Below are 22,122 nucleotides of genomic sequence, written 5' to 3'. Positions count from 1 at the left end.
TCAAAGTTGTTCTTTTATCCTTTGACCGTAATTGGCTTCCTGATAATTACAATTATAATAAGATAATTTGAATTCCAAAACTTGTTATGTTTTTATGATGGAACACTATAGGTCTATTGTTCTTGCTAATTTTAAACTCAAAATCACCACCAAAGTGTTTGCTGATAAATTAGCTTTAGTTAAGTTCAACATCATATCTCTTCATCATATATGTTTCATTAAAGGCGGGAGGGTTAAATACTATTCACCCCCTGCCAAAGTAGCGAGATTCGGTTTTTCCCCTTATTAAAAAAAAATTTAGCCTTCGCCCCTTAGAAAACAAGATTCTGTTTCCAGGAACCCCTTATCATGGCTGGCTGTGCTGGGAGAATCTTGCTGACTGGGCGCCATAATCCTTGTTTGGCTGACTGGGCGTATGACATGGCTGCTGCATTTGGAAAGCTTGAAAAATGCAAATTAATAAGTTGCAAAACCTGGGATTTGAACCCAGGTCTTTAATGATACATTGCTGCAAGCTTAACACCAAACCATGCTTGTTTTGTTGTTTATAATTGCAAATCAGTTCTATATATTAATACTCTATTATTTTTCAATAATATATAATTTAAAAAAGCTGTACATATATAAATGTATTTTAATTAATGTTTTTTTTATAAAATATTTAATTAACGTTTTTAATTATCGTTTTTAATTATCGTTTTTAATTAACTTTTTTTTATAATTACGTTTTTTTAATTAACTTTTTTCAATAATTACGTTTTTTTAATTAACTTTTTTTAATATATAAATGTTAATTAAAACGTCTTTTTAAATAATTTTATATAATTATATAAATAAAACGTTAAAAATTTATAAAATGTTATAATATGTTAAAAATTTATAAAATGTTATAAAATTTATAAAATGTTAAAAATTTAAATTTTTTTTAATTAAATCTATATATATATATATATATATATATATATATATATATATATATATATATATATATTAACGTTTTTATTTACGTTTTTATTAAAAATATTTAAATTTTTTTTAGCAGAAATATTTATAAATTTTTTTAAAATATTTAGCAGAAATATTTAAAAAATTTATTAACGTTTTTAATAAAATATTTTAAATATTTATAATAAATTTATTAACGTTTTTAATAAAATATTTTAAATATTTTAAATCTATATATTTATTAACGTTTTTAAATATTTTAAATCTATATATTTTAAATATTTTAAACCTATATATTTATTAATGTTTAAAAGTATTTTAATTAACGTTTTTTTATAAAATATTTAATTAACGTTTTTAATTAACTTTTTTTATAATTATGTTTAAATGTATTTAATATGTACAGCTATTTTATATAAACATTATATATTATTAATTTTAAATAATGATTTTAATATTTTAATAAACATTTTTTAATAAGAAACATTTTTAACATTTTAATAAACATTTTTAATATAACATTTTAATAAACATTTTTAACATTTTTATTGCCCAGGTTTTTTGAAAACGTTTTATATATATAGGTATATATAGGTAGTTTATTAACGTTTTTGTTTTATTAACATATATAGGTAGTTTACTGAATTAGTATACTTGGCAATTAACTGAAACAAGCATGGCAATAAAATTAGTATACTGAATTAGTATAGAAGAAGTACTTGGCAATTAAAATCAACAAGACAAACATGGTTTGGTGGTAAGCTTGCAGGAATATAATCTTAGTGACCTGGGTTCGATATATATATATATATATATATATATATATATATATATATATATATATATTGTTCACCTTAAGGTTTTAGGTGGACAAGTGGTGTGTCTCCTACAAAGGTGCTTGTTCCTCAGCCTTGTATTAATGCTCCCTACTAAATAACTCTCCCTCAATAATTTAAGCTTTGGTATCTCGAAATAAGGTGAACTAAAACACACCATACATTTTCTCCCCCTTTGACATTATCAAAAAGAACAAAAGAACAATAATACATCTAACAAAGATCGTAGATATCGAATATCAATTTCATCTAAGATTCCAAGGGACTTAGTAAATATGTCAGATAATTATGCATGAGTATCAGCGAATTCAAGTTCTAAACCCTTTTAAGCTCATAATATCTTAAAAATGAAGTCTTATGTCAATATGTTTGATTCTTGAATGCATTACTAGAATTTTTGTTAAATTAATAGCACTACGATTATCACATCTTATAGGAATGCATCCTTAGTCTAGTCATAATCACATAGTTGTAGTTTTAATCACAAAACTTATGCACAACAACTATCAGCAGCTATATATTCTACTTCATCAGTACTTAATGCAACACTTACTTGCATTTTGCAAGACCATGAAACTAGAGCATTATCTAGAATATGACAAATTGTACTAGTACTTTTCAATCAGTTCTACGTCCAGGAAAATCAGAATCAGAATAACCAACCAAGTCTCATAAACTACCTTTAAGATACTAGTCCTAAATTACTGGTTCCTTTAAGATATTTTATTATTATTTTTTACAAAAGTGAGATGAGATTCATTTGGACATGATTGATATCTAGCACATAAACACGCATTAAACATAACATTAAGTCTACTTCCCCCAGTGGCGGATCCAAGACCCCAGCTCATGGGATGCAAAATATTTAATACTAATAAATTATATAATCATATATATAAAAGTAACATACTAAAAAAAAATATTGTACTCAAATTATAATGTATTAAAAAAAATAGGCTTAATTGCAATTTTGGTTCCTCTATTATCATTTTTTTTGAGTTTTGGTCCCCCTATTTTAAAATCCTGAATTTTAGTCCCTTTATTTTAGTTTTTTGAGGATTTTGGTCCCCTTGCAAATCCGAAGGCAATTTTTAATGAAATGGAACTCACATTAATGACATGTTCAACATAAATCTTAAATAAAATTAGTTTTTTTTAACATTTCACTACTGAAGTGACACTGACATATCATCAATATGAGCGTCATTCCATTTAAAATTATTTTCGAATTTGCAGGGGGCCAAAATCCTCAAAAAACTAAAATATAGGAACTAAAATTCCAGATTTTAAAATAGGGGGATCAAAACTCAAAAAAAGAGATAACATGGGGACCAAAACTTTAATTAAGCCAAAAAAATTACATGCATGTTTTATAATTGTCCTTTACAGGATTTCATATTTTGAAATTGTTGAATGATTGGCTCATTATCAATGTCCTTCAGCACATCACTTTCAATATAAGTCACTAGACAATCATTCATCCATTCGTCCCCCATTCGATTACGTAATCTAGTTTTCACAATCTTCATAGCAAAAAAGGATCGTTCCATAGTTGTCGTGGCAACGGGAAAAATCATTGCCAACTTCAAAAGTTGATAAACCAACGGATAAACAACATGCCTTCTAGTTTCAACCAATTTTTTTGAAAGATCACCGATTCCTTTCAAAGATGCAAATTCAATAATGTTGCGCATATCAATGATATAAGTCTCAAGTTGATTATCAAGCAACACCAAACTAGTTTGACAAAATTCTCGTGGATAGAACTTTGCAAATTCAACCAATTTTTCCTTGTCAAAAGAAGAGAACAAATTTGTTGGAGTCAAACAAGACATGCAAATGAGCAACCGACTATTTGTCTCATTAAAACGATTGTTAAGTTCTTGAAGTTGCATGTCCACGATAGTATAAAATAACTCAATACGATAATGTTTTCTCTATTGTGATAGACTCGACATTACTTCCACGGCGTGATCTTCCCGGAAAGTATATATCATCCATGTTTGGAATGTGAATGTCATGCATATTGCAGAATAAAGTTACCTCATCCACTAAATATTTCCATCCATCATCTCTTAAAGCTTGTAACCGCTGTTTTGTGATGTCAACCAATTTCATAGCATTGACGATATCTTGATCTTTTCTTTGTAGTGCCTGTGACAATTCATTTGAAATACCCAAGATCTTTTTCATTAAATGCAATGTTAGTGCAAAATCAAAAGTATGAGACCATTTGCTTCAGCCTTTTGTTCTCTTAGCAATGTCGAATCTTTTTTCAAAATGTCAAGAACATCCATTACAGAATCATACATCAATATCAAATTGGTCAAAGTAGCAAAATAATAACTCCACCGAGTATCGGCGGCTCGTTTCATATTCGCTTCTTGATTCAGACCTTGCCCACTAGCAATTTCTCCTTTTCCTAATGCTTCTCTAATATTCTCTATTTGTCTTTCACGAAGCATGTCTTGCCGTTTGCAAGATCCCCCTACAACATTTATTAAAGTAGACACTAAGTTAAAAACACCACAAACTTGAAGATGATCTTTGGCAATAACAACTAATGTGAGTTGTAATTGATGCGTAAAACAATGTACATAGAATGCAGATGGATTTTCACTTAAGATCAAACTTTTTAGACCACTGAATTCTCCTTGCATGTTATCAGCGCCATCATAACCTTGTCCACGAATTCTTGAAGTAGTAAGACCATGTTTGCAAAACAACTCTTCAACAACCACTTTCAAAGCTATTGTTGTTGTACTTTTAACATGAACAATGCCCAAAAAACTCTCAATAATAATTACATTTTTGTTAACATAACGCAAAGCAACAGCCATTTGTTCCTTATTAGATACGTCGCGGGATTCATCAACAAGAATGGCAAATAATTCATCTCCAAGATCAGTCAAGATAGCTTTAGTGGTTTCTAAAGAGGCTGCCTTAACAATATCCTTTTGAATTGATGGAGAAATCATTTTTTGATTTTCAGGAGCATTTTCTAATACAACTTGTCGTACTTTTTTCCCTTCTAGCATACCATCTAAGCATTTCTAAGAAGTTACCTTGATTCCCTGACTCTATTGATTCATTATGACCATGAAAAGCCAATCCCTGCTTTAATAAATAACGAATGCAATCAATGGAAGCTGTCAACCGCCTTCTATATAGGTTACAAACGCTTTCAAATTGTTTACATATCGCAACTTCAATATGTTGATTTTGATTCATCAAATCTTGACATTTCTTCCAAGCAATATTATGAGCACTACTTGTTAGAACAAGATTTGTTCTGATCAATTATCTTAGTTTTGATGATAACCATAATATGAATTTTGCTTAAGATAATATGGTACTCTAATCCAATGCAATTTCCTTTTCAGGAAATATATAAAGAGTATGCATAATTCAGCGCTCAGAAGCTTTGTCTCAAGGGTTCAGCATGCAACATCAGAACATGGTCTGGCAAGACATCAGAAGATGGTCGAAGCAGAATCAGAACATGGGTCTATGGAAGCATCAGAAGAACATGAGATCAGAAGCACTGAAGTTCTGATGGTATCACGCACAGAAGCACTTCAAGGTCAGAAGATCAGAAGATGCTTTGCACCAAGCTGTTTGACTCTGATGATATTCAAACGTTGTATTCACAAACATCAGATCAGAAGGAAGTACAAGTGGCAGGCTACGCTGACTGACAAAAGGAACGTTAAAAGCTATTAAAGGCAACGTCAGTAGACACAGCGTGAACAAGGCTCGAGGTAGTTGACAAAAGCGTATAACATTAAATGCGATGCTGTACGGAACACGCAAAGCATTAAATGCACTCAACGGTCATCTTCTCCAACGCCTATAAATATGAAGTTCTGATGAGAAGCAAGGTTAACGATTCTGAACAAAACAACTCATATTAACTTGCTGAAACTCTGTTCTATTCAAAGCTCAGAATCTTCATCTTCATCAAAGCTCACTACATTGCTGTTGTAATATATTAGTGAGATTAAGCTTAAACGTTAAGAGAAATATCACAGTTTGTGATTATAGCTTTTAAGAAGCAATTGTAATACTCTTAGAATTGATTACATTAAGTTGTAAGGAACTAGAGTGATCGTGTGGATCAGAATACTCTAGGAAGTCTTAGAGGTTATCTACGCAGGTTGTAACTAGAGTGATCGTGTGGATCAGAATACTCTAGAAAGTCTTAGAGGGTATCTAAGCAGTTGTTCCTGGAGTGATCAGTGTGTGATCAGAAGACTCTGGAAGACTTAGTTGCTGACTAAGTGGAGAACCATTGTAATCCGTGCGATTAGTGGATTAAATCCTCAGTTGAGGTAAATCATCTCTGCGGGGGTGGACTGGAGTAGTTTAGTTAACAACGAACCAGGATAAAAATAACTGTGCAATTTATTTTTATCGGTCAAGTTTTTAAAGCTACACTTATTCAAACCCCCCCTTTCTAAGTGTTTTTCTATCCTTCAATTGGTATCAGAGCGCCGGTTCTAAGGTGCAAGCACTTAACCGTGTTTAGAAAAAGATTCAGGAAGAGAAAAACGCTTCAGTAAAAGATGGCTGATGAAACTGCAAAGTCTACATCTACATCTGGCTCTGTTGAGCAACACAACGGTAACAATGGTTATACTAGACCGCCGGTATTTGATGGTGAAAACTTTGAATACTGGAAAGATAAACTGGAAAGTTACTTTCTTGGTCTAGATGGTGATCTATGGGATCTTCTGATGGATGGTTACAAACATCCGGTAAATGCCAGTGGCGTAAAGCTGACAAGGCAAGAAATGAGTGATGATCAGAAGAAGCTTTTCAGGAATCATCATAAATGCAGAACTGTTTTGCTGAATGCTATCTCTCATGCTGAGTATGAGAAGATATCTAACAGGGAAACGGCCTATGACATATATGAGTCCTTGAAAATGACTCATGAAGGAAATGCTCAAGTCAAGGAGACTAAAGCTCTCGCTTTAATCCAGAAGTATGAAGCCTTCAAGATGGAGGATGATGAAGACATTGAAAAGATGTTTTCAAGATTTCAAACTCTTACTGCTGGATTGAGAGTTCTTGACAAGGGATACACCAAGGCTGATCACGTAAAAAAGATCATCAGAAGCTTACCCAGAAGATGGGGTCCTATGGTGACTGCATTTAAGATTGCGAAGAATCTAAATGAAGTCTCTTTGGAAGAGCTGATCAGTGCCCTGAGAAGTCATGAAATTGAACTGGATGCAAACGAGCCTCAAAAGAAAGGTAAGTCTATTGCATTAAAATCCAATATCAAGAAATGCACTAACGCTTTTCAGGCTAGAGAAGAAGATCCTGAAGAATCAGAATCTGAAGAAGAAGATGAACTGTCCTTGATCTCCAGAAGGCTAAATCAACTCTGGAAGAACAAGCAAAGGAAGTTCAGAGGCGTCAGAAGTTCAAAGAAATTTGAACGTGGAGAATCTTCTGATGACAAGAGATTTGACAAGAAGAAGGTCATGTGCTATGAATGCAATGAGCCTGGACACTTCAAGAATGAATGTCCAAAACTTCTGAAAGAAAATCCCAAGAAGAAGTTTCATAAGAAGAAAGGTCTTATGGCAACCTGGGATGAGTCAGAAGATGATTCAGACTCTGAAGATGAGCAGGCTAACTGTGCGCTGATGGCGACAGAAGATGACGGATCAGTATCTACATCAGAATCAGATTCTGAAGAGGTATTTTCTGAACTTACTAGAGATGAGTTAGTTTCCGGTCTAACAGAACTTCTGGAATTCAAGTCTCAGATTAGTCTCAAATACAAAAAGCTGAAAAAGCTATTTGAATTTGAAATAAAGAAGCTTGAGCTGGAGAATTCTGAATTAAAAGAAAAACTTTTAAAATTATCCAATAATGTTGGATCTCCTTCTGATTCAGAAAAATCCACTCCTAGTCTAAACCATATTCTGAAAGAATATGATTTAAGTTTCAGGAAGTTCTTATCTAGAAGTATTGGCAGAAGTCAGCTAGCTTCTATGATATATGCTGTGTCTGGAAACAAAAGAGTCGGCATTGGTTTTGAGGGTGAAACCCCATACAAACTTGAACCTGTTGATGAAATGAAAATCACATACAAGCCATTGTATGATCAGTTCAAGTATGGCCACTCCCATGATATTAGGCACACTTCACATGCTCAAAGTTTTCACATTACACACACTAAGAAGCATGTGACACAACCTAGGAAATATCATGAAACTAACATTAAGAATTATCATGCTGTTCCTCCTATTGCTTACAATGTTAAACCCAAGTTCAATCAGAACTTGAGGAGAACCAACAAGAAAGGACCCAAGAAGATGTGGGTACCAAAGAAAAAGACTATTTCTTTTGCAGATTCTCTTGGCGACAAAGAAGATAAAAGTCAACATGTCATGTCACCTGGACTCAAGTTGGTCTCAACACTTGAAGGGAAGAAGGACTGTCTTCCAAGTTCTGGTACTTAAATCTGTTGAAGAAACTATGTTCGTAGGAGATCAGAAAAGAAAGTTTATTAGTCTTGGAACCATCTGTTTTGTTTGTTTCTAAAGCAATGATGTTTCGTTCTTGATTATTCTGAATGCTCTAAATGCTACAGAATATACAATATTGAAACATTGATTGTGGACGAATCAATAAATATCTGGTTTGATGATAAACTTGTTTCTGATGAAACAAAGCAGCTTAAGAATTTCTGCAGATACAGTTTTGTCTTATCAGAAGCTGCAGAACAAAGAAGTGAATCTCCAGAAGCTGTGTATATCAGAAGTAATGGATCAGAAGATCATTCAGATTTACATCAGCACACTTCAGAAGGAGTGTTTCCAGAAGAGAAACTTGATCAATTCAGAAGCAGTGATCGGAATCAGAAGGCGTAAAGCCTATTGAATATTTCACACCTGTCATCCATTATCTGATGATGAACACGTGTCTCTACGGTCAGTACGAAGCGTGCAGTTGAAAAGACGCCGACCTAGGTAACTGTTTTAAATCATTTCTTTTACCACGATCTCTCTCCTCACGTCACTCGTCATTTAATGAAAATGATTTCTTTTGATTCTGAAACTATTCATTTTGTTTATTTATTCTTTTTCATTCTCTATTTTATATTCGTCTCCTTATATTCTTTTCAAATCATATCATACATCTTTTTCGCTCCCTTGTCTCTCTTTCTTCTTGCATTCTCTCGTTTGAAAAGTTCTTAGCCGTTTTCTAAAACCCTAATCGAAAACCCAGTTCTCTTCTCTTGTTCGTCTTTTGTTCATTCTGCATCCATGGCTGCCTTCTCATCCCAAAATGTTGATACATCTGTTCCTCACCATCTCCAAGAAGAAATTTTGCAACTTACTCCTGTTGTTGCATGCTCTATTCCCAAGGACAAATTAGAAGTTCTATGTGAACTTATTGTTGATTTTGACAACCTTGAAGAACATGAATTTCATCTTAAAGAAGACATCATCTTTCAAGGATGGACCTCGTTGTTTGCTGAGTTCGTTGGCCCAGTTTATCCGGATCTTGTCAAGGAGTTCTGGGCACATGCTGTGGTTGCTCCAAAATCAATACTTTCTTTCGTCCATGGAAAGTTTGTTGTTATTACTGAAAACATCCTAAGAGTGATGTTTGATCTGAAAAACCCTGAAGGGGCTTTTGAGATTGATCAAATGGCAGTTTGGGAAGATGTTCTATCCACTCTCTATCCAAATGTCAAGAAAACAAAAAGCGTCAAGGATTTGAGAGATGTCTACAAAATCTGGACAAAGATCCTTCTTGGGTGTTTCTACCATAGGAAAGGAACACATGCCTCGGATTTCATCAGTAATGAGCAAAGGTATATTCTTTATTGCATTGCCACTAAGAAGAAGGTTGATGCGATCTACATCATCTTCAACCATTTGTGGAAAGCAGTAAAGGATTCCAGAAACGCTTTCAGAGAAAAAGGTGGAACAATCATTCCTTTTGGAAGGATTATTTCAAATCTTTTGGTGCATTCAAAGATTGTTGAAAGCTTGGAATCTGAAGGTATTGTGAAAGACCTTGCTGTCACATCTGGGGCTTGTCTGAATGCATTCACTTTGAAGAAGATGAAAGTAATTAAGACTATCAGTAAGACTCCCCAACCTCTTACTGATACAAGAATCAGAAGAGCACCTGTTCTTGCTGAGTTTGAAACTTTCTTCAACTGTGAGGTACCTGTAGTCAGAACTAGGTATCTGTTATCACAAGAAGAAAATAAATATCTCAAAAATCAAGAGAAGGGTGCTCCAATGAAAATAAATAAGAAGAAGGAAGAAAGGACTAAAAGAAAGCATGATTATCCTTCTGCTGTCTCTAAGAAACAAGATGTTTCTAAAGAGGTCATTGCAAAGGTTGCTAAGACTGTCTCTGATGAGTGTGAGAAGAAAGGGAAAGAAGTTGTTGAGAAGAAGAAAACAAGAAAAAGGAAGATGATTCTTCAAGAGTCTGATGAAGAAATTGTCACTCAAGAGGCTGAGAATCTATCAGAAGTTCTGGCATATGTCAGAAGGAAAGAAATCTCTAGCGGCAAAGCAAAGATTATTGAAGAGCCGAAGAGTAAGAAGCAAAAGAAGACTGAGGATGTGGCCAAAGCTTTTCTGAGAGGTTCCAAAGGTATATGCATTTCTGAACCTGATTCTGCTCCTGCTGTTCATTCAGAAGTTGCACCAATAGAGGTTGTCCCTACACCTGAACCAGAAAAAGCCACATCAGAATCACCTGTTTTTGTCCATGTTCTTACACCTCCATCTTCTCCTATAACCATTCCTTCCTCTCCACCTACCATCAATCCTGTTATGGATATACCACCCCTTCAAACTCTCTTTCCATCTCAACCTTCTCCCAATGCCACTTTTGAACATACTCCCTCCACCTCTCAAAACAACCTTTGTGATTCTCCCCTTCCAACCTCTGCATCACATGAGCAGCTGCTCCGTGATTGCAACTACACTCCCAAGCCTCGTCCTGAAGCTGAAGTGGTAGTGTTAGATTCTGATACTGAAGCAGAATCTTCTTATAGGTTGGATAGAGAACCTCATCCGTACTTCACTTCCAACCCTGCCTTTTCAAAAACCCAAATAAAATTCCGCCCTGTATACCCTATTGGTGTAGTTTTTGAAAAAATAAAGAGGAATCTCAGAAGTATCTTTGATACTCTCAGAATTGCTGAAAGTTCTAGATTGAATGATGTTGCTATGCGGAACTTCTGGGGGATCTTTCGCAGAGAATCAGATGCTCTGTTTTTAGAACTTCAGGAAGCCTGTGTAGCTGCTGCCCCACGGCCTCGTGGAATTCTGAGGAATTATGAAGACTTCTGGTTTGCTAGTCTCAAAGGAAGACATCTGTTGGAAGAGAAGCCCTTCTTGGATGAGATGGAACAATTAAGACTGGCTGCTGAAATGGAAGCAAATCCATGCAGGGATATTGTTATCTTTATTCCTGATTATCCTGTTCTGCTCGGAGACTTCAAGACTCTCTTTGACTATCTGAGGGAAAACCCTTCTGAGAAAGACCCAAGCTTGGTCATTCCAGAAGTTGTTGACCCACCAGAAAGTGAAGGTCCTTCTGCTCCCAGGAATCTAGCTGCCATTCTTCAGGCACTTGAGAATGGAGACTCGGAAATTCCTGCTGCAGAATATGGAGATGCTTCTATGCAAGAAGCAGATGTTGAAGATCATGTTGCTGAATCAGATCCTGTTGAGGAAATCCCTGCAAATGATCTATCCATGGAAGCTACAGATCAAGTTGCTATTCCTGTGGTTGAAAGCGGTGAAGCTTCTTCTGATGAATCTTCTCGTCTTGCAAGGACTCTGGAAGAAATTCAGAAGAGACAGGATGAGCAAAGCTCACTCAATGCTGAGTTTAGAGCTTTCATGGTGAGGCAAGATGGATGAAGGATAGAAAAACACTTAGAAAGGGGGGGTTTGAATAAGTGTAGCTTTAAAAACTTGACAGATAAAAATAAATTGCACAGTTATTTTTATCCTGGTTCGTTGTTAACTAAACTACTCCAGTCCACCCCCGCAGAGATGATTTACCTCAACTGAGGATTTAATCCACTAATCGCACGGATTACAATGGTTTTCCACTTAGTCAGCAACTAAGTCTTCCAGAGTCTTCTGATCACACACTGATCACTCCAGGAACAACTGCTTAGATACCCTCTAAGACTTTTCTAGAGTATACTGATCCACACGATCACTCTAGTTACAATCTGCTTAGATAACCTCTAAGACTTCCTAGAGTATTCTGATCCACACGATCACTCTAGTTCCTTACAACTTAATGTAATCAATTCTAAGAGTATTACAATTGCTTCTTAAAAGCTATAATCACAAACTGTGATATTTCTCTTAATCGTTTAAGCTTAATCTCACTAATGTATTACAACAGCAATGTAGTGAGCTTTGATGAAGATGAAGATTCTGAGCTTTGAGTTTGAACAGAGTTTCAGCAAGTTAATAGGCGTTGTTTTGTTCAGGATCGTTAACCTTGCTTCTCATCAGAACTTCATATTTATAGGCGTTGGAGAAGATGACCGTTGAGTGCATTTAATGCTTTGCGTGTTCCGTACAGCATCGCATTTAATGTTATACGCTTTTGTCAACTACCTCGAGCCTTGTTCACGCTGTGTCTACTGACGTAGCCTTTAATAGCTTTTAACGTTCCTTTTGTCAGTCAGCGTAGCTTGCCACTTGTACTTCCTTCTGATCTGATGTTTGTGAATATAACGTTTGAATATCATCAGAGTCAAACAGCTTGGTGCAAAGCATCTTCTGATCTTCTGACCTTGAAGTGCTTCTGAGCGTGATACCATCAGAACTTCAGTGCTTCTGTTCTCTTGTTCTTCTGATGCTTCCATAGACCCATGTTCTGATTCTGCTTCGACCATCTTCTGATGTCTTGCCAGACCATGTTCTGATGTTGCATGCTGAACCCTTTGAGACAAAGCTTCTGAGCGCTGAATTATGCGTACTCTTTATATATTTCCTGAAAAGGAAATTGCATTGGATTAGAGTACCATATTATCTTAAGCAAAATTCATATTATTGTTATCATCAAAACTAAGATAATTGATCAGAACAAATCTTGTTCTAACAATCTCCCCCTTTTTGATGATGACAAAAACATATATAAATGATATGAATTTGCGATCAGAAAGAACAGACGGCAAAAGACAAATTACACAGCTATAGCATAAGCATATGAATATGTCTCCCCCTGAGATTAACAATCTCCCCCTGAGATAAATAATCTCCCCCTGAAATAAATACTCGAAGAACTTTAATAAAAGACTTCCCTGATTATTTCGGTAGAGACGATCATATAAGCTTCTGTCTTCAGAGAATTCATAGCTTCTGACTTCTGCTTCCATTGGACAGCTTCAGAACTAGAATTTCTTTAGATCCCTAGAGCACTCACAGCTTCTGATTCCTGCTTCCATCTAGGACAGCTTCAGAACTTGAATTTCTTTGATCTTCTGAACATTCACAGCTTCTGATTTCTGCTTCCATCTAGGACAGCTTCAGAACTTGAATTTCTTTGATCTTCTGAACATTCACAGCTTCTGATTTCTGCTTCCATTTAGGACAGCTTCAAAACTTGAGTTTTCTGGATCTTTAGAACATTCACAGCTTCTGATTTCTGCTTCCCTCGGATAGCTTCAGAGCTTGAATTTCTACCAACCTCACTTCATGCTAGATTTGTATCAGAACATTGTTGAATGTACCAGAGCATCATCAGAGCATCTCTACATCCTGAAATGTTACAGAACAAAAACTAAGCGACAAAAGTCAGCATGAACGAGTCAGAACATAAAATGGTATATTCGAACACATTATATGTATCAGAGCCATATAGGCTGAAATAATGTATCAGAGCAAATAGAATTTTGTCAGATCAAATAGACAAATATGGATCAAATTCTATTATCAGTGCTTCTGATTCATTCTTCTTTCTTGCTTCTGATTTCTGAAGCTTGACAGCACTCAGCTTGCTTCATTTTCCATGGTTTTGCTTCTTGTGTTTGCTTTGAAGATTCTCTGCACTTCTTTATACCTGCAAAACACTTAAACCATATAGAACTTGCAGTTCTTGTTAGAAAATGTGTGGGAGCTTTACCCAGCAACTGTGATAGATTAATCAAATCATTTATCATTTATCTTCTCCCCCTTTTTGTCATATCATCAAAAAGCAAAAAAGATTCAGAGACAAACAAAACGAAACACACGGAGGAAGAAGATGATTTCATTGAAGTTCAAACAGCAGGTACAGAAGTATATGAAGATAATTAAGATCAGATGCACAAAGACAGATGCAACGAAAAGAAAGAAACAACACAGACTCAATCTAAGATGGCCCTAGCCTTGACAAGATCTTGGCCATCATCTCTTGAACCTCATTGTTGTGTCCTTCTTGCCTCACCATGAAAGCTCTATACTCATCATTGAGTAAGCTTTGCTCATCCTGTCTCCTCTGAATTTCTTCCAGAGACCTTGCAAGACGAGAAGATTCATCAGAAGAAGCTTCACCGCTTTCAACCACAGGAATAGCAACTTGATCTGTAGCTTCCATGGATAGATCATTTGCAGGGATTTCCTCAACAGGATCTGATTCTGCAACATGATCTTCAGCATCTGCTTCTTGCATAGAAGCATCTCCATATTCTGCAGCAGGAATTTCCGAGTCTCCATTCGCAAGTGCCTGAAGTATGGCAGCTAGATTCCTGGGAGCAGAAGGACCTTCAACTACTGGTGGGTCAACAACTTCTGGAATGACCAAGCTTGGATCTTTCTCAGAAGGATTTTCCCTCAGATAGTCAAAGAGAGTCTTGAAGTCTCCTAGCAGAACAGGATAATCAGGAATAAAGATAACAATATCCCTGCATGGATTTGCTTCCATTTCAGCATCCAATCTTAATTGTTCCATCTCATCCAAGAAGGGCTTCTCTTCCAACAGATGTCTTCCTTTGAGACTAGCAAACCAGAAGTCTTCATAATTCCTCAGAATTCCACGAGGCCGTGGGGCAGCAGCTACACAGGCTTCCTGAAGTTCTAAAAACAGAGCATCTGATTCTCTGCGAAAGATCCTCCAGAAGTTCCGCATAGCAACATCATTTAATCCAGAACTTTCAGCAATTCTGAGAGTATCAAAGGTACTTCTGAGATTTCTCTTTATGTTTTCAAAAACTACACCAATAGGATATACAGGGCGGAATTTTATTTGGGTTTTTGAAAAGACAGGGTTGGAAGTGAAGTACGGATGAGGTTCTCTATCCAACCTATAAGAAGATTCTGCTTCAGTATCAGAATCTAACACTACCACTTTAGCTTCAGGACGAGGCTTGGGAGTGTAGTTGCAATCACGGAGCAGCTGCTCATGTGATGCAGAGGTTGGAAGAGGAGAATCACAAAGATTGTTTTGAGAGGTGGAAGGAGTATGTTCAAAGGTGGCATTGAGAGAAGGTTGAGATGGAAAGAGAGTTTGAAGGGGTGGTATATCCAGAACAGGATTTATGGTAGATGGAGAGGAAGGAAAGGTTATAGGAGAAGATGGAGGTGTAAGAACATGGACAAAAACCGGTGATTCAGATGTGGCTTTTTCTGGTTCAGGTGTAGGGACAACCTCTATTGGTGCAACTTCTGAACTAACAGCAGGAACAGAATCAGGTTCAGAGATGCATATACCTTTGGAACCTCTCAGAAAAGCTTTGGCCACATCCTCAGTCTTCTTCTGCTTTTTACTCTTCGGCTCTTCAATAATCTTTGCTTTGCCTCTAGAGATTTCTTTTCTTCTGACATAAGCCAGAACTTCTGGTTGATTCTCAGCCTCTTGAGAGACAATTTCTTCATCAGATTCTTGAAGAATCATCTTTCTTTTTCTGGTTTTCTTCTTCTCAACAACTTCAACAGTCTCAACATTGTTATTTGACTTCTTCTTCTTTTTCTCGGCTTCCTTCTTTTTCTTCTCAAAATCAGCAGAGACAGCCTTAACAACCTTTGCAATGACTTCTTCTGGGACCACTTCTTTCTTGGTGGTAGCAGCAGGATGATCAAACTTTCTTTTGGTCCATTCTTCCTTCTTACAATTCACTTTAATAGGAGCACCTTTGTCTTGATCTTTAAGACTCTTATCCTCTTTTTGTGACTTCAGATACTTAGTTCTGACTTCAGGTACCTCACTATTAAAGAAGGTTTCAAAGTCAGCTAGTACTGGTTTTCTTCTGATTCTTGTTCCAGCTAGAGGTTGAGGAACTTTGAGGATAGTGTCAATAATTTTCATCTTCTTTAAAGAAAAAGCATTCAGACAGGCTCCAGAGGTGACAGCAAGGTTTTTGATAATACCTTCAGACTCCAGACTCTCAACAATCTTGGAATGCACCAGAAGGTTTGTAATAATTCTACCAAAAGGAATGATTGTTCCACCATTTTCTTTTCTGAAAGCGTTTCTGGAATCCTTTACTGCTTTCCACATATGGTTGAAGATAATGTAAATCGCATCAACCTTTTTCTGAGTGGCAATGCAATAAAGAATATACCTTTGATCATTACTGATGAAATCCGAGGCATGTGTTGCTTTCCTATGGTAGAAACACCCAAGAAGGATCTTTGTCCAGATTCTGTAGACATCTCTCAAATCCTTGACGTGTTTTGTTTTCTTGACATTTGGATAAAGAGTGGATAGAACATCTCCCATATCTGCCCTTTGATCAAACTCAAAAACCCCTTCAGGGTTTTTCAGATCAAACATCATTCTTAGGATGTTTTCAGTAATAACAACAAACTTTCCATGGACGAAAGAAAGTATAGATTTTGGAGCAACCACAGCATGTGCCCAGAACTCCTTGACAAGATCCGGATAAACTGGACCAACGAACTCAGCAAACAACGAGGTCCATCCTTGAAAGATGATGTCTTCTTTAAGGTGAAATTGGTTTTCTTCAATGTTGTCAAAGTCAACCATGAGTTCACACAGAACTTCCAACTCATCTTTAGGAATGGAGCATGCAACAACAGGGGTGAGTTGCAAAGTTTCTTCTTGGAGATGATGAGGAACAGATGACTCAGCATTTTGGGATGAGAAGGCAGCCATGGATGCAGAACGAACAAAAACGAACAAGAAAAGCGAACTGGGTTTTTGATTAGGGTTTTTAGAAAACGGCTAAGAACTTTTCAAACGAGAGAATGCAAGAAGAGAGAGAGACAAGGGAGCGAAAAAGATGTAAGATATGATTTGAAAAGAATATATAGAGACGGATTTGAAAAAGAAAATAATAAGAAATATAAACTGAACAGTTCCAGAATCAAAAGAAATCAATTTTATTAAATGATGAGTGACGTAAGGAGAGAGAACGTGGTAAATGAAATGATTTATAACAGTTACCTAGGTCGGCGTCTTTTCAACTGCACGCTTCGTACTAACCGTACAGACACGTGTTCACCATCAGATAATAGATGACAGCTGTAAATTTTAGAATAGACTTTACACCTTCAGATTCAGATCACTGCTTCTGATCTGATCAACTTTCTTTTCTGGAAACACTCCTTCTGAAGTGTGCTGATATAAATCTGAATGATCTTCTGATCCATTACTTCTGATATACACAGCTTCTGGAGGTTCACTTCTTTGCTCTGCAGCTTCTGATACGACAAAATTGTATCTGCAGAAATTCTTAAGCTGCTTTGTTTCATCAGAAACAAGTTTATCATCAAACCAGATATATATTGATTCGACCACAATCAATGTTTCAATATTGTATATTCTGTAGCATTTAGAGCATTCAGAATAATTAAGAACGAAACATTATTGCTTTAGAACAAACAAAACAGATGGTTCCAGGACTAATAAACTTTCTTTTCTGATCTCCTACGAACATAGATTCTTCAACAGATTTAAGTACCAGAACTTGGAAGACAATCCTTCTTCCCTTCAAGTGTTGAGACCAACTTGAGTCCAGGTGACATGACATGTTGATTTTTATCTTCTTTGTCGCCAAGAGAATCTGCAAAAGAAATAGTCTTTTTCTTTGGTACCCACATCTTCTTGGGTCCTTTCTTGTTAGATTTTCTCAAGTTCTGATTGAACTTGGGTTTAACATTGTAAGCAATAGGAGGAACAGCATGATAATTTTTAATGTGAGTTTCATGATATTTCCTAGGTTGTGTCACATGCTTTTTGGTGTGTGTTATGTGAAAACTTTGAGCATGTGAAGTGTGCCTAATATCATGGGAGTGGCCATACTTGAACTGATCATACAATGGCTTGTATGTGAATTTCATTTCATCAACAGGTTCAAGTTTGTATGGGGTTTCACCCTCAAAACCAATGCCGACTCTTTTGTTTCCAGACACAGCATATATCATAGAAGCTAGCTGACTTCTGCCAATACTTCTAGATAAGAACTTCCTGAAACTTAAATCATATTCTTTCAGAATATGGTTTAGACTAGGAGTGGATTTTTCTGAATCAGAAGGAGATCCAACATTATTGGATAATTTTAAAAGTTTTTCTTTTAATTCAGAATTCTCCAACTCAAGCTTCTTTGTCTCAAATTCAAATAGCTTTTTCAGCTTCTTGTATTTGAGACTGATCTGAGACTTGAGTTCCAGAAGTTCAGTTAGACCGGAAACTAACTCATCTCTAGTAAGTTCAGAAAATACCTCTTCAGAATCTGATTCTGATGTAGATTCTGATCCGTCATCTTCTGTCGCCATCAGCGCACAGTTAGCCTGCTCATCTTCAGAGTCTGAATCATCTTCTGACTCATCCCAGGTTGCCATAAGACCTTTCTTCTTATGAAACTTCTTCTTGGGATTTTCCTTCTGAAGATTTGGACATTCATTCTTGAAGTGTCCAGGCTCATTGCATTCATAGCACATGACCTTCTTCTTGTCAAATCTTCTGTCATCAGAAGATTCTCCACGTTCAAATTTCTTTGAACTTCTGAAGCCTCTGAACTTCCTTTGCTTGGTCTTCCAGAGTTGATTTAGCCTTCTGGAGATCAAGGACATTTCATCTTCTTCTTCAGATTCTGATTCTTCAGGATCTTCTTCTCTAGCCTGAAAAGCGTTAGTGCATTTCTTGATATTGGATTTTAATGCAATAGACTTACCTTTCTTTTGAGGCTCATTTGCGTCCAGCTCTATTTCATGACTTCTCAAGGCACTGATGAGCTCTTCCAGAGAAACTTCATTCAGATTCTTTGCAATCTTGAATGCAGTCACCATAGGACCCCATCTTCTGGGTAAGCTTCTGATGATCTTCTTTACGTGATCAGCCTTGGTGTATCCCTTGTCAAGAACTCTCAATCCAGCAGTAAGAGTTTGAAATCTTGAAAACATCTTTTCAATGTCTTCATCATCCTCCATCTTGAAGGCTTCATACTTCTGGATTAAAGCTAGAGCTTTAGTCTCCTTGACTTGAGCATTTCCTTCATGAGTCATTTTCAAGGACTCATATATGTCATAGGCCGTTTCCCTGTTAGATATCTTCTCATACTCAGCATGAGAGATAGCATTCAGCAAAACAGTTCTGCATTTATGATGATTCCTGAAAAGCTTTTTCTGATCATCATTCATTTCTTGCCTTGTCAGCTTTACGCCTCTGGCATTTACTGGATGTTTGTAACCATCCATCAGAAGATCCCATAGATCACCATCTAGACCAAGAAAGTAACTTTCCAGTTTATCTTTCCAGTATTCAAAGTTTTCACCATCAAATACCGGCGGTCTAGTATAACCATTGTTACCGTTGTATTGCTCAGCAGAGCCAGATGTAGATGCAGGTGTAGACTTTTCACTTTCATCAACCATCTTTTACTGAAGCGTTTTTCTCTTCCTGAATCTTTTCTAAACACGGTTAAGTGCTTGCACCTTAGAACCGGCGCTCTGATGCCAATTGAAGGATAGAAAAACACTTAGAAAGGGGGGGTTTGAATAAGTGTAGCTTTAAAAACTTGACAGATAAAAATAAATTGCACAGTTATTTTTATCCTGGTTCGTTGTTAACTAAACTACTCCAGTCCACCCCCGCAGAGATGATTTACCTCAACTGAGGATTTAATCCACTAATCGCACGGATTACAATGGTTTTCCACTTAGTCAGCAACTAAGTCTTCCAGAGTCTTCTGATCACACACTGATCACTCCAGGAACAACTGCTTAGATACCCTCTAAGACTTTTCTAGAGTATACTGATCCACACGATCACTCTAGTTACAATCTGCTTAGATAACCTCTAAGACTTCCTAGAGTATTCTGATCCACACGATCACTCTAGTTCCTTACAACTTAATGTAATCAATTCTAAGAGTATTACAATTGCTTCTTAAAAGCTATAATCACAAACTGTGATATTTCTCTTAATCGTTTAAGCTTAATCTCACTAATGTATTACAACAGCAATGTAGTGAGCTTTGATGAAGATGAAGATTCTGAGCTTTGAGTTTGAACAGAGTTTCAGCAAGTTAATAGGCGTTGTTTTGTTCAGGATCGTTAACCTTGCTTCTCATCAGAACTTCATATTTATAGGCGTTGGAGAAGATGACCGTTGAGTGCATTTAATGCTTTGCGTGTTCCGTACAGCATCGCATTTAATGTTATACGCTTTTGTCAACTACCTCGAGCCTTGTTCACGCTGTGTCTACTGACGTAGCCTTTAATAGCTTTTAACGTTCCTTTTGTCAGTCAGCGTAGCTTGCCACTTGTACTTCCTTCTGATCTGATGTTTGTGAATATAACGTTTGAATATCATCAGAGTCAAACAGCTTGGTGCAAAGCATCTTCTGATCTTCTGACCTTGAAGTGCTTCTGAGCGTGATACCATCAGAACTTCAGTGCTTCTGTTCTCTTGTTCTTCTGATGCTTCCATAGACCCATGTTCTGATTCTGCTTCGACCATCTTCTGATGTCTTGCCAGACCATGTTCTGATGTTGCATGCTGAACCCTTTGAGACAAAGCTTCTGAGCGCTGAATTATGCGTACTCTTTATATATTTCCTGAAAAGGAAATTGCATTGGATTAGAGTACCATATTATCTTAAGCAAAATTCATATTATTGTTATCATCAAAACTAAGATAATTGATCAGAACAAATCTTGTTCTAACAATATTGTTGGATAAATAAATTCAGCGTCACCCTTAGGGATTCGAATGGGCTTAACATCCCAACCCATGGCGCCTAGAGAGAGCTTACAAACCTCGCTTTAGGTGCAGCCCCTGAGGGCTCATACTATAAGGAAATAAAGTTGCGCCCTCACTAACAGCAATTGCTTTTAGCGCAGTGGTAAGCGCTTGATCCTACAAGTGGTATCAGAGCCTGGTCATGGGTTCGAATCCCCCCGGCTGACATTGGGGGGGAGATTGTTGGATAAATAAATTCAGCGTCACCCTTAGGGATTCGAATGGGCTTAACATCCCAACCCATGGCGCCTAGAGAGAGCTTACAAACCTCGCTTTAGGTGCAGCCCCTGAGGGCTCATACTATAAGGAAATAAAGTTGCGCCCTCACTAACAGCAATTGCTTTTAGCGCAGTGGTAAGCGCTTGATCCTACAATGGACACAACAATGAGGTTCAAGAGATGCTGGCCAAGATCCTGTCAAGGCTAGGGCCATCTTAGATTGAGTCTGTGTTGTTTCTTTCTTTTCGTTGCATCTGTTTTTTGTGCATCTGATCTTACTTATCTTCATGTACTTCTGTACCTGATGTTTGAACTTCAATGAAATCATCTTCCTCCTCCGTGTGTTTCTTTTTGTTTGTCTCTGAATCTTTTCTGTTTTTTGATGATATGACAAAAAGGGGGAGAAGATAAATGATAAATGATTTGATTAATCTATCAGTTGCTGGGTAAAGCTCCCACACATTTACTAACAAGAACTGCAAGTTCTATATGGTTTAAGTGTTTTGCAGACATTTACTAACAAGAACTGCAAGTTCTATATGGTTTAAGTGTTTTGCAGGTATAAAGAAGTGAAGAAAATCTTCAAAGCAAACACAAGAAGCAAAACCATAAGAAGCGTTATTCTGTAAAAAGAATAAGCTCATGGAAACTGAAGCAAGCTGAGTGCTGTCAAGCTTCAGAATCAGAAGCACTGATAATAGAATTTGATCCATATTTGTCTATTTGCTCTGACAAAATTCTATTTGCTTTGATACATTATTTTAGCCTATATGGCTCTGATACATATCATGTGTTCTAATATACATTTTATGTTCTGACTCGTTCATGCTGACTTTTGTCGTTTAGTTTTTGTTCTGTAACATTTCAGGATGTAGAGATGCTCTGATGATGCTCTGGTACATTCAACAATGTTCTG

General features: G+C 36.5%; 1 protein-coding gene across 1 annotated transcript; it reads right to left on the bottom strand.

Annotated features, from left to right (window-relative positions):
- Window positions 1–3,698: 3,698 nt before the first annotated feature.
- LOC131626697 (uncharacterized) lies at window positions 3,699–4,759 on the bottom strand. Its single transcript, XM_058897533.1, has 2 exons — window positions 4,082–4,759; window positions 3,699–3,965 (listed from the first exon to the last, which is right to left on the bottom strand). Exons 1-2 carry the CDS (start codon window positions 4,757–4,759, stop codon window positions 3,699–3,701), a joined length of 945 nt encoding a protein of 314 aa, XP_058753516.1.
- Between the last annotated feature and the right edge of the window lie 17,363 nt (window positions 4,760–22,122).

Source organism: Vicia villosa, unplaced genomic scaffold (genome assembly GCF_029867415.1).
Source record: "Vicia villosa cultivar HV-30 ecotype Madison, WI unplaced genomic scaffold, Vvil1.0 ctg.000318F_1_1_3, whole genome shotgun sequence".
Taxonomy (NCBI): Eukaryota; Viridiplantae; Streptophyta; class Magnoliopsida; order Fabales; family Fabaceae; genus Vicia; species Vicia villosa.
The sequence above is the reverse complement of the archived record's forward strand: the minus strand, read 5'-3'. Positions and strand labels throughout refer to the sequence as shown.

Excerpts from the sequence above, each read along its gene's own strand:
- LOC131626697 (XM_058897533.1), bottom strand. The coding sequence starts at position 4,759 with ATGATTTCTCCATCAATTCAAAAGGATATTGTTAAGGCAGCCTCTTTA. Across the intron at positions 3,966-4,081 it reads TGATATTGATGTATGATTCT|ATCTTGGGTATTTCAAATGA; the intron begins GTAATGGATGTT and ends TTAATGAAAAAG.